The following is a 20242-nucleotide window of genomic DNA, read 5'->3' as shown; positions in this document are numbered from 1 at the left end:
CTAGACATCTTATTTCAAGAAATTTTAAAAGAAAACTGCTTAAATCTCTTAGAACTAGATGGCAAAGAGAAATAGAAAGAATCCACTGGTCTGGACTGAAAGAAACCCCAAAATAAAAACTCCCAGCAACATTATAGCCAAAATCCAGAGCTTCATGGGCAAAGAAAAAAAGAACTGAAATACTGAGGAGCCAGTCAGGATCACACATGATTTAGCAGAAGCAGAAATGGAAGAGCAGAAATCAAAGGATATAGGTTTAAAGTCAAGAATAACTTACCCAGTAAAACTGAGTATAAATTCTACAGAGCAAAAGAAAATGAACCTTTAATGAAAGAGGACTTTTAAGACAAAAAGGCCAGAGCTACACAGACACTCTAAAGTTCAAACCCAAGAGCGAAGAGAAATATCAAAAGGTAAACCTGGAAACACTTGCATGAATTAATAAAGAGAGGAGGGAACAAAACCAGATCAATTTACACACACACACACACACACACACACACTCTCTCTCTCTCTCTCTCTCTCTCTCTCTCTGCCAATGTGGAAATTTGTTTTGCTGACTATACATGTTTAGAACAGGGATTTTATTTTTCCTTCATTCTCAATGAGGGGTGAAGGAGAGAGAAAGCAGGATTTTTACAGATTGAAAAAAAAATTTTTTTAATGAAGAGCAAAAAAAAAAAAATTGACTAACACCATAGAAAATTTGAGACATGGAAAAAAATCAGATTGTACCTAATTTGTGAAGTTTGTACAAATGTCAGTTATCACTGTCACAAACGAAGATCAATTTCATATGGCTTCATCTATCAAATGATGTGTAAAGCATAAACAATGTCTATTTTAGGTAAGGCCCATTTAAATGAGGAAACGACAAACAACTGACTTGTATTCTTATAAATTTGACTTAATTCTCTATATATTTTAGAAATGAGGCCCTTATCAGAGATACAAGTTGTAAAAATTCTTTCCCAATTTTCTTTTCTTTCTTTTTTTTTTTTAAAGGCAATTGGGTTTAAGTGACTTGCCCAGGGTCACACAGCTAGTAAGTGTCAAGTGTTTGGTCTGAGGCCTGATTTGAACTTAGGTCTTCCTGACGTCAGAGCCCGTGCTCTATCCACTGCACCACCTAGCAGCCCCTCCCAATTTTCTACTTTCCTTCTAATCTTGGTTGCATTAGCTTTGTTTGTACAAAAACTTTTCAATTTAATGTAATCAAAGCTATCCATTTTGCTTTTCTGTAACGTTCTCTATCTCCTGTTTGGTCATGAATTCTTCTGTTTTCCATAGATCTGATAGGTAAACTATTCCTTGCTCTCCCAGTTTGCTTACAATATCAGCCTTTATATCTAAATCCTGAATCCATTTTGACTTTATCTTGGTATATGGTGTGACATTTTGGTCTATGCCTAGTTTCTGCCATATTCTTTTCCAGTTTTCCCAGCAGTTTTTATCAAAGAATGAGTTCTTATCCCAGAAGCTGGGGTCTTTGGGTTTATCAAATAATAGATTACTACCGTCATTCACTACTGTGTCTTGCATATTTCATCTATTTCACTGATCCACCCACTCTATTTCTTAGCCAGTACCAAGCAGTTTTGATGACTGCTGCTATTAATACAATTTAAGATCTGGAATTGCTAGGCCACCTTCTCCTTTTCATTAGTTCCCTTCATATTCTGGACCTTTTGTTCTTCCAAATGAATTTTGTTACTATTTTTTTTAACTCCATAAAATAATTTTTTGGTAGTTTGATTGGTATGGCACTGAATAAGTAAATTAGCTTAGGTAGAATTGTCATTTTTATTACATTAGCTCAGCCTATCCATGAGCAACTGATGTTTTTCCAATTATTTAGATCTGACTTTGTGTGAAAAGCATTTTGTAATTGTGTTCACATAGTTCCTGGGTTTGTTTCAGTAGGTAGACTCCTAAACATTTTATAATGTCTACAGTAACTTTAAACGGAATTTCTCTTTCTATCTCTTGCTGTTGGGCTTTGTTGGTAATATAGAGAAATGCTGATGATTTATGTGGGTTTATTTTATAGTCTGCAATTTTGCTAAAGTTGTTTATTATTTCAAGTAGTTTTTCACTTGATTCTCTAGGATTCTCTAAGTATATCATCATATCATCTGCAAAGAGTGATAGCTTTGTTTTTTCTTTGCCTATTCTAATACCTTCAATTTCTTTTTCTTCTCTTATTGCTAAAGCTAATGTTTCCAGTATGATTTTGAACAACAGTGGTGATAATGGACATCTTTGTTTCACCCCTGATCTTACTGGAAATGCTTCTAGCTTGTCCCTATTACATATGATGCTTGCTGAAGGTTTTAGATAGATGCTATTCATTATTTTAAGGAAGATTCCATTTACTTCTATGCTCTCTACTGTTTTTCATAGGAACAGGTACAACAAACAACTGAAAACATCTCTCGCTAAAGTACGTGATCAAATGCAGATCTAAAATGAACAACCAGAGGCCAAAGTATTTTCAAGTCTTTTGTCCTGACTTTTGCTGATACAAGAAAATGATGGGAGAAAAAGTATGACGGCTCAAAAGATATAAAGAAACTCTGTCTAGGGGCAGCTAGGTGGCACAGATGATAGAGAACCGGCCTTGGAGTCAGGAGGACCTGAGTTCAAATCCAGCCTCAGACACTTGACATTTACTAGCTGTGTGACTTGGGGCAAGTCACTTAACCCCAACTGCCTCACCAAAAACAAAAAGCAAGAAACTGTGTCTAACAGCCCAAATAGGGTTATAGAATTTTCTAAGTTACAGAATAATTTATGTGCAGTTTCACTTATACGTATCACAAAAAGTACTGCTACTCCAATGCCTTATCCTGAATTCTGGAAGACAATGTCTATGAACACAAGTTCTGAAAGAGCTACATAGAGTATTAGCTACTGTCTGACTAAAAGCCTAGCTAGGTATGGAAAGATTTATCACTAGAAGACTGGCCACTAGGTGATGAATCCTTTGGTCATGGTAACTCATGAAATGGAAAATTAAAAGTGTCTGGCTCACAATGTTGAATTAGCCTCTTTCACTTCTGCAATGATAGTACATTGGTGAAAGAAAAGGGGGCAGAATGTTAAGAATCATATAGCTTTGAATTATCAACATTAACTATTAATAATAATGAGCTTCTTGTCTAATTACCAATGAGCAGACATACCACTGGAGGACTTAAATCACTATAAATATTAATAGAAGGATGGCTCATGGGTTCTCTCTGAAGAGGCAAATAGAATTGATTTGATTATGCGTTCATGACAACAAGAAACATCATTTCCTAGTGAGTCATCTCACCTTGTCATACTCATGAAAAAGACCAATGTAACGATAACTGCAGCTTATGTAATTTGAAGAAGCTAAGGTAGAGGAATCTCACAAAGAATCTGTCAAGGTGTCCCAAACTAAGTCAACATACACTTTTAACATCTGATGACTTCTATGACAAGGAAGATGTAGTAGAGGACAGATAGAAATGTTATTTTTGAATCAGCTACCTAGATATACAAGTCAAGAGGAGCAACCTGTTAAAGCTAACAACACCAAATAAGAAATATCTAAAGATGAGATGATGAGGCATGCAATTAAAACAGCTCTAACCTGACATATTAATGTTCAAAAAAAGGTAATAGATAAAACAGATTCTGGAAAGTAGATAATAACACAAATGACCATAACTCTCTTTGGAAACTGAACAAATATAGAACTAATATAAAGTAAACACAACAAAAGATCTCAGTGTTTTAAAAATGGCCTCAGCCAGCAAACACTTGATCTTCTGAAGTGGAAAGATATGGAAACCAAGGACACTGGTTCAGAATATTAAACTTACAGACAATTCTTGCTCTATGAAAATTTGCAACATGCAAAGATGACTCCACATACAGAATTTTGAAAGAAATTTGCATTCCAATCCCCCCAATTCCTCCCCCCAAACTTACGTTAACTTTACTGTACAGTACTATGTTCTCTCTCTCTCTGCTCCTGCCCCTTGGCTTGGCACTCTACGGCCTCCCAACCTACCCCTCCTCCTCAAAAAACAAAAAAATCCTCCAAGTGAAAGACAAGAATGAATGTATGGCGAGATTACCAATGGCACTTCTGAAATGTGGGCGTGGCTTGAGAGCTCTTGCACTCAGAGACAAGACATTTGCCCCATTCTGCCCACCCACCCATGTGTCTGTCCCCAGCTCACATGTATTCCTCCTCCTGCTCTTGCTTCTGTATCCTTTGGCCTCACATGTCCTTGAACCATGTGCTGGCCTCCTTGTACTGCCCCCTCTCAATGTCCATGAGCAAATATTACTTAAAAAGTGCTTTACACAGAGGTCTGCAGAATGGTCCACTTATGTAAAGTGAGAACTGTCTGTATGTGCAATATCTTACAGAGTATAACATAATGAACAAGTTACTGCCTCACAAAATAGCAATAAGGCAGTAGTGGGGAAAATGATTTTGCACAAAATATGGCAGAAAACTGTCCAGTGAATAATTAAGAATAAAAGTGGAAGAAGGACAACAAACATGAAAAATGTTAAGAAACTGTCAATCTTTCTACAACTACCTCTTTTTTTCCCATCAACGACAATGGAATCACTACATTTGTATTCTAATATATAAACTCTTGGTATGCTATAAGAAGAAATACAAATGGCACCAATGAAAAAAGGATAAATTATCCAGAAACAGATGAGTTAAACAAATGATTTTAGTTACATATACTTTCAGCTGGAGCCTAACTTTTCTACTACACTGACCTTTTAAGCAAATGCTATAGAGTTCTAGACATTCAGCATAAGCTTGTTTAATTTTGCAAAGACAAAAACTTTCCCACAAGTTATTTTGTAGAAGAGTATATCCTAAATGTTGAAAGCAAATACAGGAAATATTCACTCAATACTTCCAACACTTTTGAATCAATCTTTGGATGTTCTAAGGCACTGGTGACAAGAAAGGACATTAATTGTAATATTCATTAACTGGTTCCTCCTTGCCTGATTCATTATGTATGAAAAGAATGTCAAGCTAAAATCAATACAAACATAGATGACTGCTATTTATAACTTCAGACAAATCATTAACAGCCATATTCCTCAGATTCTTTAGCTAGCCTGAAAAGATTTTTATAGGAGAGATGCTGACTGAAGATAGATTTCCTGTGGCCCTTATGGCCAAGGCTTGTGAATATTTTACTTCTTAATCTTCAAAGTACTGTTATCTTGTTAAAAAGTAGGAACTCAAATTCAAGTGAGGAAAGGAAGATGAGATAAGTGGTATGTGCCCTCCTCCCCCAGGTTCAAATAGGCTCTAAGCTCAATGCCTTCTACAGGAGTACTGAATTGGCCATTGACTTAAGCCTGTGACTCCCTTGGGGGGAAGGACACCTTCTTCCTCATAAAACTTGGCCCCCTGGGAGAAATCATTAGCTGGCCCTGTGGAGGAGGATGCCCTCAGCTATTCCAGCTGGGAGAGCAGGGGCAGGCAGCTGAGACGTACTGAACGTGAGCCCCCTACTCCCTGCCTGCCTTCTTCAGAGGCAAAAGCAGCTGGATGGAAGGGAAGGGAAGTGGGGAGGTGTCATTAGCCAATGATGCTTGGCTCCTGGATTTCAGCCTGTGGCCAATTGAGAAATTTAGCAGGTCCCTCTCTTCTCAGAGAAGAAACCTTAGCCCCAAAGGGCTCTGCCACTTTGGGGCTGGGGCCATTTCTACTAGTGGACTGCTAACAGAGAAAGAAAATAGTCTTTCTCTTCCTTTTTCAAGTGCCCCACTTTCTCAAGAGCCTTCTTGGCTGGACAGTTCTCCTTTTATGAATGGGTCCAGTGCATCTGGCCCCTTCTCCTTTGAGGATTCTTTGAAGCATTTACCTTTCAAAGTTTTTCCAGGCTTTTCTCCTCCCCTCCAACCCCCCTCCCGCCTTGTGTCCTTCCCATCTTTAATCTTCCTGGGCCTCGGCTTCCCAATTTGTGAAACAAGGGATTTGAACTAGATGTTCTCCTAGCTCTCCTTTCTAGCTCTAAATCTTATCCCTCCTCTCTCCCTGCTGGATATTAAATTGGGATAGGTCACAGGTCTCAGTGTGCCAGGATGCCCAGAGTCAAAATGGGTAGTCATCAAGGAGGGGCCGTCACAAGCATGGCTTTGGTGCCCCAGCCTCTGTGATGCATCAGGCACCCACAGAAGAGAGTCCTAAAGCACTGGGTAGCATTGGGGACTGTACATAGAGATACTGTATTTCTTTTTTGTAACTATTATTATTTTTTAATAAAAGGTGCTGAGCTTATTTACAAAAAAAAAAGTAGGAACTCAAATGAATAATTCTTCATAAATGACTCCACATTGATAAAAAAAAGTCCATAAGAAATTAATGTTGTTTTATAGCTCAAAATTCATTAGTACACCCCCACCCACAAAAAAAAAGTAAAAGAAGAGAAAGAAAGAAAGAAAGAAAGAAAAGAAAGCACTGATAGGCAATTATTTGAAGCTCTGATAGCACAGCACTTGGTTCTAAGAAGTACTGAGTTTACCCCTATATGTGAAGTCTTTATCTTTAGATTTTCAGAAATGAAGAGGTGGTTATAGCCTGGGAAGGGTTAATGAAACTGGAAATAAAACTGATTAACAGTCTGTTTTGAAAGGGTAATGCCATAAACTGAGTTAAACACTGACTAATAGTTGTAGGAATCATTTAAGAGCAATTAAGTGTCACACTTAAAATTTAAACCATGTGGAATGAGAACAAGTATTTGCATGTATGAGAATGATTAATCGGCAGCAAACATGAAAAGATCATAGATTTATAAGTAAAAGGGACCTCTAGTCCAAATTCCTTTATTTCACAGATGAGGAAACTGGGGCACAAAAAAGCTAATTAACTTGCCTAAGGTCATACAAGGTAGCAAGTACTTTGAAATAAAATTCTAATATCAGATATAATTTAAGGTCCTTGAGGGCAAGGATTTTGTCTTTGTTATCTCTCTAGTGCCTATCACAGCACCTAGCTCATTGTAGGCACTTAAAAACTGCTTACTGATTACACTATGTTTAGCTCATCCTACACAGACAACATATAGAACGGCTCTTAAAGCAATAATCTCAAATGGATTAAAAGTTGACTTCTCTGAAGAAATATATAATCCTAATGAAGAAAATCCTCGATTTTTATTAAGAAGGCTAACCTCATACCTTGGCTAATTTTTCTCCTCGGAAATTTAATGTTACTGCTTCAGTATTTCGAGGATTGTGAACTTCTATGTGAACCTCATCATTATCTTCGTATTCTCTTATCAATGCTGCTTTCAATCTTGCCATTTCATTCTGCTCTCCATGCACCAGTATCTAGATGGAAAAAATATTACACATTAAAGAATCTTTACTTATTCAGCTAATATCTGAGTAATATTTTCATTTACTCAACTAATGAGCTAGTATGAATTAGGGAAATACCTAAAATACTGATTAAAAAACCGTGGTTTTACTGCTTTAGGATATACATTAAACTGCAATAGGAGATGGAAGCATTTTTATCTTTTTTTTTGTTTTGCTTTTTAATTAAAATGTTTCTGAAATTAATAAACAGCAAATGAAATGGGCATTTCCACAGACAAATTAGAAAAAGAAACTGCAAATCTCTATTGCACACAGCTAGGTTTTCTTTAAAAATAAGTAATAAATTCAACATGTAACTTAAAAAGCTAACCTATTTGTTTGTGATTCTTTATGTCCTCCCCCTTCCTTCTGTACATTGTGTTTATATGTTCTTCAAGTTGCGAAAAAAAACTTAAAATTTTCTTATTTCCAAACAATGAAAATCTACCTTCTTTCCCTTCTACCTCCTTTACTATCTGTGCCACCCCCAAGCATGAGAAAGAATAACAAAATCCCTGTTAAAAACATGTACAGTCAAGCACCTATACTGGCAATATCCCCTCAAAAATGTCTCATGCTGCACTCAAGAGTTCATCACCTCTCTGTCAGGTGGCATGTGGTAGCATGTTTCACCCTGAACTCTTTTGAACTGTGCTTGGTCACAGAACTGATCTGAGTTCTTAAGTCTTTCAAAGTTGTCTATAATATTTTTACTGTATAAACTGTTCTCCTGGTTCTGCTAACTTTATTCAGCATCAGTTCATATAAGTCTTCTAGGTTTCTCTGAAACCATCCTCTGCATAATTTTTACAGTATTTTGTATAAAGACAGAAAGAAAGAGGAATAAGGAGGGTATATGAAGTGAGAGAGAGGTCCTAAGCAAAACAAACTATCTAACAAAGGATGTACAAAAAGTACTTCTTTTTGTGGTAATAAAGAACTGGAAATTGACGGGGTGCCCATTAAACACAGAATGGACAAACAAATTATTATACATGAATGTAATAGAATACTACTGTGCTATAAGAAATGATGAAGGGAACGGTTTCTTAAGTTCATTTTTATAAAAGATCTTTCAATGTTCCTTTTTTTGCTATTTTATCCTCATACTCCCTTCTTTTTCCAACCCAAAATTGGAGGTGGGGTGTGGGATGGTGTGGTGGTGTATGGAACAAATCCCTTATAATAAACATGCACAGTCAAACAACACAAATGCCCACACTGGCCATGTCAGTTGGTAGGTAGCATGCTTCATGATTGGCCCTCTAGAATCAAAATTGATCACTGTATTGATTTGAATTCTTAAGTTTTTCAAAGTTATTTTCCCTTGTAATATTGTTTTATATGCAAGTAGTCTATTTGGTTTTGTACAATTTTCTCTATGCCATGGCACAGTAGGAATTCAATCTAATTCTAACAACTTTCCTTGTCCTCTTACTTTTTAATAGTGAGACTTTATATTTAGCTTATGCATTTTGAATAAATTATGACACATGGTATAAATGCTGCTTCAAAACTATTCTTTTTTGCTTGACTACTTTCTTTTCTTCTTTTCTTTGGCTGGGCAATGGGGTTAAGTGACTTGCCCAGGGTCACACAGCTAGTAGGTGTTATGTGTCTGAGGCCACATTTGAACTCAGGTCCTCCTGACTCCAAGGATGGAGCTCTATCCACTGCGCCACCTAGCTGTCCCTGCTTGACTACTTTCTAATTTTCCCTGCTATTCTTGTTGAGCAATCTTTACCTGTAATTCTAATGTATATTTGGATTTATCAAAGATTAAATTCCTGTGTGCTTCTAAATGTTACTTACCTAATCTATGACACTGACAAACTTTTCTGTTCACCAGTACCAAACAGTTTTTATACTTATAACTTTACTGGATAATCTGAGACCTGCTTATGCCACAACCACAAAACATTCCTTTCTCCATCATTTTCCTACATATTTATAACCTGTTTCACCATGTGAATTCTGTTATTCTTTTTGTCTCATTCTATAAAGCATATTCTTAGCAATTTTACTGGTAGTGTTAAATTTACAGATTATTTGAAAGAAAGCAGTCTCAGTATAGTTGTACTATACAGGCATGGATCAACCATGGATATTAAATATCTTCCCATTTATTTATATCTTTTTTTCCCGTGAAAATTATTTTATAGTAGGATTTAAGTTCTATAAGCTTTTTAGTACGTTAAATCTAGATATCACAGATCTATAGCAGGAAGGGAACTTATAAGCCATGAAGTTCACTCTCCTTTTACATATGAGGAAACTAAAGCATAAAAAGGAGTTAAATGACTTTCCCAGGATCACTTTGCTAGTGTGTGAGACATGATTTAAACTGAAGCCTTCCTGAACCCAGATCTAGTGCTTTAACCACTATACCATACTGAAGGAATCTCAAACTTATTATGTCTAACTCAGAACTTAATACCTGAGTCCTCCTCCCAGTCCTCTGCATTTTCAAACTTTTTTGGCATTATCATAGACACTTCACTCCCTCACCCCACATATTCAATCAGTTACCAAATTTTGGCATTTCCCCCTTCACAATATTTCTCCCATATGTCCCTTTCTTTATGCACACAGCTAAGACCCTAGTTCCTGAAACTCTTCACTTCTCCCTGCTCTACTGCAATCATCGCGTCCCTGGCCTCCCTGCCTTAAGTCTTTCCACTCTCCAATCCATCTTCCGCGAGTGATTTTTCTTAATGGGAAAGTTAGTATCCAATATAAGCTCCTCTGTTTGGCTTTTAAAGACCCTTACAACCAGAGACCAACTAACTTTCACAACCTTACTACAGATTATCTACCTTGCCACTCTTTTGACCAGACAAAATCGCCTTTTTGCTATTTTTGTTGTTGAGTCATTTCACTTGTGTCCAACTCTTTGTGACCCCACTTGGGGTTTTCTTGGTAAACCTACTGGAATAGTTTGCCCTTTCCTTCTCAAGTTCATTTTACAGAAGAGGAAACTGAAGCATTCAGGGTTAAGAGACTTGCCCAGGGTCACACAGCTAGTAAGTCTCTGAGAGCAGATTTGAACTCAGGTCTTTCTGATTCCTGGCTCAATGCTCTATCCACTGCCCCACCTATCTGCCAGGTGCCATTGTTACCCATCTCCTATCTCTTTACCTTTATAGTGGCCGTTTCTCATGCCTGAAATGCTTTCCTATCTCAATTCTAACTCTCACAATCTGTTACTTTAGAAGCTCTGCTCAAGTGCCACAGGCTACCTGAAGCCTTTCCTGATCTTAAAGGTTCCTCATGACTTTGAGGTCAGAAACTGTTTCATTTTTGTCTTTGTATTAACAATAAAAATATAAATGTCCCTACTGAAAACAAAGAAGATAGGAAAAGTAGTTGAATCAGAGTAAGTACACACAAAGAAGGTCTATGCAGGAGTTGACACAATTTCGAAGGTACTAAGGGACTACTGTCCCTCTATTTCCTCCTTCTTAGGGGATTTTTTCTCTTCTTTGTCATTTTTTGGGAGGATGGTAGGACAATATGTCCATTGGAAGGAAAGAGCAGCAGACTTGGAATCAGAGGAAGAAATCCTGGTTCTGTCGTTTACTACCTGTGTGACTCTGATGACTAAGTAATTACCCATTCTGGGCCTATGCAAAATGAAAGGATTGGACTAGATGACTTCTAAAGTCCCTTCCAGTAGTAGTAAAGATTTAGGGGTGTAGTATAAATTGAAAAAAATGTATTTGTACATTGTGGAAATAAAAATGAAAGATTCTAATTCATTTAAGCTCTGGAATTCTGCTTCTTCATCAGTAAGAGGAAGTCAAACTAAATGATTTCTAGGCTTCCTCCCAGCTCCAAGTCCTATGATTAAGATAGAGGGTTGAGTCCCTTTTCTACAACTTTCTAGCTGGAGGATCCTGCTACATGTCTCTATTTACTCATCTATAAAATATGCTTGCACTACCTACTTCTCAGAAATCTCTTATAATAATAAACCTTAAAACACGAAAATAAATGTGAGCTAATAATAACAAATAATATAAAAACATATTTCAAAGAACTTAGTGTCTGTTATAAACATCATGAATGAACAACTTCTCCCACAGTACTCAAAAGAGCATAAAAAACAGTGCAGTGCAAGTGCACCTGAGAGTATATGCTGTGGCTATTGCCACATTAAGGATCACAGAAGGAAAAGTGCACTTATCTAGGAATTAGGCCAATTTTAATGGAAATAGGTGCATGAAGGGGAGTGATGTGCAATGTTTGGAAAGGAGATCTCTGGTCAGCTTACTAAAGAGTTTTGAGGAACAGAATAGGTAAGAAAAGGGTGTGCCCAAAGGATGGGCTCTGCAAGGTGACAGAAAAGTCTTAGTGCTAAATGACTTAAAACTGTACTAAGACTTTGGGGACATGCTTTATTTTCTTAATCAACACATATTTATTAATCAGTCAATTAACTGAGGTAGCTAGATAGCATCGTGGATACAGTTCCAACTTGGCTTTAGACAAGAGCTATGTGACCCTAGTAAGTTACTTATACTCTCTCTTTGCATCAGTTTCCTTAACTATAATATGAGGATAACAATAGCACCTACTTCCCTGGGTTGTTGTGAGGATCAAATGAGAAAACATTTGTAAAAATCACTTAGCATACTACTTGACACATAGTAGGTGCTTTATTAGTGTTATTCCCTTTTTCTTACCCTAATCAACTTCAATATGTTAGGTACTGTGCTAGGTGCTGAAGATACAAACACCTCCCCACCCCCATTCCCACTCCCACTCCCACAAAAGAGAGGAAAATATTTTCTGCTCTTACAAACGTGCATTCTATTTGGGAAGACAACATGTACGTACACATACACATGCACGCACACACACACACTCATGTATAAGTACACATAAAATGAATACGAAATAGATCAAAGGAAGTTAGGAAGAGAGAGAATTAGCAGTTGTTGCTGAGACTGGGAGGCTGCCTGAGGAGAGTGTAGGAAGCTTTGAAGAAAGGAGTTTGAAACAGCCTCTGTGGGAATGAGAAAAGGATTCTTGGTAGTGCTGAGGGATGAACTGAAATTAGATAACAAATCTGTTGAAGAAACACTCAGGCCAATTGGGTGACTTCTCCAGCCTCATTCAACAATATATGAGTTGAACCAGCAGGCAAGGTAGTTGGGGTAAACCTCCCAGGGATGGGGGTATAACAAGACAAGGGACAAGGGAACACGAGATCAGAGAGGTAAAAACAGCGTATGGTGGAAGTGATTAGCTATAGGGTCAAAGTTAGGAAGGGAAGAAAATGAGGGCAGAGAAGTGGTGACAGTGTAACAGAGCAGGAAATAAGTGAAATGGAGGTAAAAATGAAGAATATGTTAAGAAAGGGTGGGGTACAGGAGGAGTTGGAAGAATAGGAGACTATAATAAAAGCTAGCAATTACATAATGCTTTAAGGTTTGCAATGTATTTTACAAACATGACTCATTTTATTCTCAAAACAACTCTAGAAGGAAGGTGCTATTATTATCCTCATTTTACAGATGAGGACACTAAGGCTCAGCGATATTAGAGACTTGCTCAGACGATGTATTTGAACTAGTTTCTACCTGACTCCAGGTCTAGAGCTCTATCCACTAAACCAACCTATGTTATCTCTAGAACAATGGTGTCAAACTCAAATAGAAATGATTCCCTATGGGCTACATATTATTGACTCAGAAAACCATAAATAAACATTATCTATGTTTTATTGTATGGTTAGCATTATTTCAGAGTTCAAAATCAGCAGCTGGCAAACTGTGGCCTGAAGGTCAAATCCAGGCCCTGTCTGATTCTGGACAGCCATCAAGCTCTCACCTAGCTGAGTGACCTAGAGTCACAGGAAAAGAAGAGGGGGGAGAAACTCTCAAAAACATGCACCTGACCCAATCTCCTCTCTTCTTTTCTATCATATTGCTTCTCAATTACTACCCCTTGCCCTCTCCAATCTTCAATTTCTGTCTAAAGGTCCCATCCCTATCATTTTCAAACTTGTTCAAGTCTCCATATTCTTAAAAAACCCTCATTAGGGGGTTTTAAAGACCCTACTATTCCCTCAAAGTTTCATCCTATGTTTTTCCCTCTCTTTTTCCAGCCAAATTCCTAGAACAAGATGTCAACATCTTTACTTCTCTCGACCCTTTGCAATCTGGCTTTCAATCTCATCACTCAGCTGAAACTACTATCATCAAAACTATCTCCAAAACTACTATCTCTTAAATGTCATATATGACGGTTTTTTCTCACTCTTCATCATTCTTTTACTCTCTGACATTGTTGAAAATTCTCTCCCCTTAGTCTCTCTTCTCTGTGAATTTGTGACAGTGCTTTTTTTTGGGTCCCCTCCTACCTATCTGACCATTCCTTTACAGTTTCCTTTACACAATCATCATCTGCCTTACCTTATCACACCACCTCACTGTTCACGTCCTTAGAGACATTGTCCTAGGCCCTCTTTTCTTGTATATATACACTCTCAGTGATCTTATTAGCTCAAATAAGTTTAATTATTATCATTATGCAGATGACTCCTAGGTCTATATATCTGGCCCTAGTTTTTCCTGAGTTTCAGTACTGCATCATTAACTGTCTAGTATATTTTTCAACCTGTATGTCCTAGAGATAACTCAAACTCAACATGTCCAAAATTGAATTCATTATTTTCCTTTCTTTAACTTCCCCATTTCGGTTGAAGGCACCCATTTCTATTAAAGGCATCAACATTCTCCCATACTCCAAGTTTATAAATTCATCATTAGCGCTGACTTTTCATTCTCTCTCATGCCACACACCCAATCAAGTGCCAAATCTAACCATTTTTATCTCCACAACACCTCCGTATCTGACCTTTTTTCTTTACTCATACAATCACCATCTTAGTTCAATCCCATAGTACTTTTTACCCAGACTATTGGAAAGGCCTCCTAGGCTTGTCTCCCTGCCTCAAGTGTCTCCCCCCTCTAATCATAATCACAAATTGCCAATATAATTTTTCAATATGATCTGACCATTTCACTCTCTTACTCAATAAACTAGAGTAACTTCTTACTGCCTCTAAGATAAATAACAAAATCCCTTGTTTAGCTTTTAACATCCTTTGCAACTAGTTTTCAACCTATCTTTCAGTCCTCATATACTACTCTTTTCCCCACTTTCTACAACCTAGGCCAACTGTACTTCTACCTGTTCCTCAAACATAGTATTTCAAGTCCCATCTCCATGTTTTTTGCACTTGCCATCTCTTCAGTCTATAAGGCACTCTCTCCAACTCTGGCCTCACAAAAACGTCTGCAATTCTTCAAGAGAGTTCAAACATCACTTTCCTGCCCAGGAATATCATGTATTTAACTAGCCAATACTTATTTTGTACTTACTCTGCATGTACTTATATTACGTATATGCTGTCTCCCCAAAGAAAATATAAGTTCCTTGGGAGCAGCGCATCATTTCACATTTTGTCTTTGGATCCTGAGCGCCTATCACAGTGAGTGGCACAGTGCTGGTGTTCAATAAGTTCTTGCTGATTGACTGACTGATGTACCATTATTTTTAGATAATGCCAAATAAGCTAAATTTAATGGAGAATAAATGTTATTTAGACTATTTTGCAGGTATCTAAATCTTAAGACACACTCCCCTCCAATCAGGCCAAGGCTTTTATTTTATTCATTTCTTGAATTTAAAATATTCTTCAATGACATCTTTGGCCTGAGATTCCTTGCCACTGTCCTTAACAACAATGCAACTGCAGCCAACCACTTTATGGGGCTTTTCCTCTCTGTCAATTTTACAGAGGCCTATCCATTTGCCCAGCTTCTTGTTGTCATCAACCTTAATCAAGTTGATTTGGTGCTCAGCATACAGGGCCTCAACCAACTTTACATACACAGGTTCATCACAGTTGGAAGCAAGAACACAAAGATGGGCTTGGCGTTTGTCCATGGCTTTGGCAGCTTCACAAATTCCACGAGCTAGGCCATCGTGGATGAGTGTGGTCTTCAGCACTTCTTGTAGAGCGGTGTTAACGTCCATTACATCTCCAGCAGCAATGCCTTCCTCGGCCATGGCAGCGGTTCACAGAGGAAGCTAAATTTTGAAAACACCGGGGAGCCTCCTGCTTGACTCAGTGGCAACAGGGAAAGAGCTAACTCTTAGACCTCTTAAACACTACTCTATAATTTATCTTTATCTCCTTGTAAATGCCTTGTCATATTATCTTACAGGCTTATATTCCTAAATGATTAGAGAATTAAAAAAATTATTTAGGCACAAGTGAAATGGTCACTAACCACATGTGGAGGCTTCAAAGCTCGAATAAATTCGCTGGTTTGCTGGTAATCTGTGTGAGCCGAGAAAGAAATATAATCTACAGACATCTTCAGGGGCAGCTTCTGTCCAGACATGGTAGTGATCTCTTCAGGTTCAGACATGATATGCTATTAGACCAAAGACAGAAGATATATATATTCAAAAATTATTTTTTGGAAAACAGAGTATAAGGGGCAGCTAGGTGATGCAGCGGATAGAGCACCAGCCCTGAAATCAGGAGGACCTGAGTTCAAATCCGGTCTCAGACCAAACACTTGACACTTACTAGCTGTGTGACCCTGGGCAAGTCACTTAACCCCAATTGCCTAAAAAAAAAAAATATATATATATATATATATATATATATATATATATATATATATATAGTATAACACTATTTCCCTTTTTTATAAACTTCTGTGCCAGCATGAGGAGTTTCTAGCACAGCATATATTATACTATCATTAACTGAATAAATGCTGAAGAGCTATTTTTCTCAGATAGGCAAGCATTTATCCCTAAGTAATAAACAATTTCTATTCTAGTCCCAAGGCCCTCACTGCTGCTGTCACTGGTGCTAAGGAAATATAAGATTTCAGAAATAAAGGAAGGGATAAAGCATGGAGAGCAACAATATTTTAGGGAAGCTGACAGGTCAGATCTGCTATATAGTGACTTCCCTGACTTAAAATATCTTCCCTTATACTGCCTGAATTCTTTACAAATAGAGTCATTTGTATTAAAGGATTATTTTCAAAATGAAGATGTCAAGGAGATTACTGGCCATTTACACCTTTTAGCTGACATCAATACTTATGGAATAGGAGTTTTAACGCAGTGGGTAAATTAAGTAAATTTTGAAATATGCAATGTTTTGGAAGGTGCAGCAGGCCTGGGTAAGGTCACAGTTGGGAGTAGGGGTATCTTAAGGCAATTTGATGGCATTGGAGACCTAGGGAGAGGAGCATTTGTAGACGAAAGTGGGAAAGATATAGATATCAGAGTGGGATGACACTAAAGACAATCTTTGCCAGTTAATTTTTCCCCCGAGGTAATGCCTATGCCCAGGAAAAGGACAGCAAATTACCTTTCTCCTCTTACACTATCAACCCTTAGTCTCTGGGGCCCAGGACTAAAGCCATTATCATATTTTAGGTACATTACGGAATACAGAAGCTTTTTTTTCGGTTTTTAGTGTGACCTAGGAATTTAACCATCCTTTATGATGTTAGTTCTGAAAGGAAATTATTTCTATCGATCTATCCTGCCCTACAGGAAAATAGAAGGATAAGGGGATAAGGAGGGACAGAGTGACAGAAGGGAGGACAGATTAGAAGAAGGGGTATTCAGAATCCATGCTGTCTTGGGGTGGGGGGAGGGGAGAGATGGGGAGAAAATTTAGAACTCAAAATCTTATGGAAGTGAATGCTGCAAACTAAAAAGAAATTAACTGAAAAAAAGAAATTATTTCTATCTTAAAAAATAACTCAGAACACATTTTATAAATTTAAAATGTTTTTTAACTTCAGGATTTTTGATATAATAGACAGCTGGCAAAGTTAGAAATCCAGGAAAAGTTTTCATTTACATAAACTAAAGGTATTTTGTGGGAGCTGAAAGACAATGCTTCCAGTCATGTTTGGAATGATGAAACACATTTTTCATGAATGTCCCCACAACGCCTGGCTGATCACTGCATAGAGATGAAAATCTACCCACTAGGTAAGTATCTTTACATTGGAAAAGCAACTAAATAAGTTGAGATTGCATAAGTTTTAATTTAATGTAGTGGGAAAGGTTATATGTATATTATAAATACATATTATGATTAAAAACAATGCAAAGCTTAAGCATAACAGACCTTGGCAAGTGTTCCCTCGACGCAGTATCCTGCTATAATTACACCATTTCTTTTATCAGTACACCAACTTTCAAATAATTCTCTGGATAAGCCACTCTGCATCATACCTGGCGAAGCCATCACAACACTTGGGCCAATGTCATCAAAATGATCCATGCTCTGAGAGAAAAGAGATATAAAAGGTATGCTAATCATTAGTGTCTGATAAAGGATGCTCTTTTTTTAAAGTGTATCATACATATCAAATAGCAAGCTGGGTGAAATCAATCACCACTAAAAGATACTTAATTAGCTTAACTGACCAATAAAGTAACAACTAATTTTGAGTTCTTAAGCTTCTGAACAATTCAGAGCAAGAATGATAGAGATGACCCAGTGAACGGTTTTGTTACAATGACCAATAGTTGTTCACAGGTGGAAAGGAAGCCCTGGAAATTATGAGAAGGAAATATAGAAGGAACAAAGAGAATAGGAAAAAAAATAACAGTAATAACTATTGGCTTAGAAAGAACTTCAAAACAGTGATTAGAATTAGATTTCAGAATAATGACTAGGCTGTTAAGAAGAATTTTTCAGAGTCTTCTCTTATAGACATTAAATTTTGAGTAGATGTTATCCCAGAAACAAGTGACTTGTTAATTTGAGGACTACAAAAATGATTCAGAAACAACACTTTTTGTTGTTCCATCTCCTCTCCTCTCCCCACATTGGAAAGAGTTAAACAGTAACATTATAGTGGTAAATTTCTTCCCTGAAAAATCAAACAACTGTGATATCATCCAAATCAGAAATAATTTGAATGCTTTTGAACTGCCTTATTACTAAAAATTTAAGTATGATTCTCATTAAAGTTTTTTTTTTAAGTCAAGAAAAAAACACAATTTATTCCAGGTTCTCAAAGTATGGTGCAGTTGAAAAAATACTGGACTTCCTTTATTTGCCACTCTGCTTGGTTTCTATTACCATTTTTGTCATGTCCCACCCAGGAGGTTGCTTCAGCTCTCCCCCTCAAATCTCAATTGCTTTTGCCTTTCTTTGCCAATTAAAACTGTAACCAAGTAAAAACTTCTCCCATAGCCTCCCTTTACAGAGGATTCAAAATCCGAGTTATCTCTTCATTTGCCACCAGTGGCTCTACTTGGTCTTGACTTTACCATCATATTGTCATTCTTCCACACTCCCTTAATCTCTAGGCTTTTTAGTTTCCTCTTGAGTACTGTCTTTCTCCATCAGATTAGAAGCTTGTTGAGGGCAAGTATTGTCCTTTTAAAAATATTTTGTATTCCCAGGACCTAACATAGTGCCTGGAAAATAGTAGTAAATATCATATACAGTATGATACTTAATAGTAGTAAACTTACCATATGGATTTCAAGTCAGAAGACTTGTATTCAAATCTTGACTTTGCTACTTATCTCTGTTTGATCTTAGGCAAATCAGTAAACCGTTTTGGGCCTAAGTTACCTTATCTATAAGACAAGATTGTACTAGATGACTTTTAAAGTCCCTTCTGGCTATAAATATCATGATCATATCAGTTAAAAATTATGCTGTTAAGACAAATTTTGGCAAGAATTTAATAACAAGTTGAACTACAAAAACCTAAATAGTAACGATAAAAGACAAAGTAAAATGGAAGTGATTTTTATGCCCTATCAATATTTCTTTTTTCAAGATGTACTGACCTTGAGATTACTAATGTGTTTGAAAACAAAAGGATTATTGATATTGATTTGTTTGCGGATTTTGTCATTCATGGCATTCACATAGGTCTGGTACACTGCCATACACTTCTTAGCCAAAGATGATGCATAGTATATTGGAATGTCATGGAGTTCTGGATGATTCTGCCAATACTCATCTAGAAAGAAATTTTACAAGGTAAAAATTCCACTCTACTAAAATGAAGATATCAAAATTTAAAGTCAAGGTTTCATTTGAAGGTAAGCTTAGATTTTTATACTTATAAGATATTTTAAATGCTCAAAACACTATGCATAAAGCAAAACAACACTACACAATTTAAAATAGCTTAGGAAACTTTAACCTAGTACTTCTAACCTCCAATTTAGTCTTAAAACAAACCACTTACAGCTCAAAGTAATTATTTAAACATAGCACAAAAATACACAGGATAAAGATTATTCCACATGTCTTTAGAAGGAATAATAAACACTGGCCAGCAAGTGGCTTAAATTTTGAACATATTTAAAATAAAAAATGCATTATTAAGTGATTCTAATTAGTGGCTGTGGGATCCTGGGCAACTCACTTGACATGTCAGCATCCTAGCCAGTGTCCAAGGATTCCTGCACTGGTAGAGGTAGTACTCCCAATCTAGGGGTACACTATACTTACTGTTAAACTTAATTTTCTTTAAAAACTGGTAACTAGGCAAAATGATAACCATTTGATAATTACTAAAAGTGTCATGAAAAATAGGAAAGGCTAGGGGAAAAAATACTTTTATAAAAATTAAAATCTTTTCCTCATTTCTCATCTGGCTACATTCCTTTGAGACTTCTCTGACTTTTCCACCATGCCTTTGTGTTGGATACGTTCTCCCATCCCCCTCAACCCTTTTACCCATCAGTTATCTTCCCCCATTAGATTGTAAACTTCTGGAGGACAGGGACTGTCTTTTTTTGTAAATGTGTCCTTAGTGCT

At 36.9% G+C, this 20242-nt stretch overlaps 1 protein-coding gene and 1 pseudogene across 2 annotated transcripts in view; both read right to left on the bottom strand.

The window, feature by feature from the left end:
- The window catches only part of CPSF3 (cleavage and polyadenylation specific factor 3), a 63606-nt gene that overhangs the window by 17818 nt on the left and 25546 nt on the right, over positions 1 to 20242 (bottom strand). For both annotated transcript variants that reach the window (XM_020992607.2, XM_020992608.2), the window contains 4 exons: positions 19261 to 19436; positions 17576 to 17734; positions 15696 to 15842; positions 7207 to 7359 (listed from right to left, as the gene is read on the bottom strand). In XM_020992607.2, coding sequence (XP_020848266.1) covers positions 7207 to 7359; positions 15696 to 15842; positions 17576 to 17734; positions 19261 to 19436 — 635 coding nt within the window. The remainder of the gene's footprint in view (positions 1 to 7206; positions 7360 to 15695; positions 15843 to 17575; positions 17735 to 19260; positions 19437 to 20242) is intronic.
- Positions 15050 to 15540, bottom strand: LOC110212611 (small ribosomal subunit protein eS12 pseudogene; annotated as a pseudogene).

This window comes from Phascolarctos cinereus, unplaced genomic scaffold (genome assembly GCF_003287225.1).
Source record: "Phascolarctos cinereus isolate Bilbo 61053 unplaced genomic scaffold, phaCin_HiC Scaffold_2;HRSCAF=192, whole genome shotgun sequence".
NCBI lineage: Eukaryota > Metazoa > Chordata > Mammalia > Diprotodontia > Phascolarctidae > Phascolarctos > Phascolarctos cinereus.
This window is presented reverse-complemented; position numbering and strand designations above follow the sequence as displayed.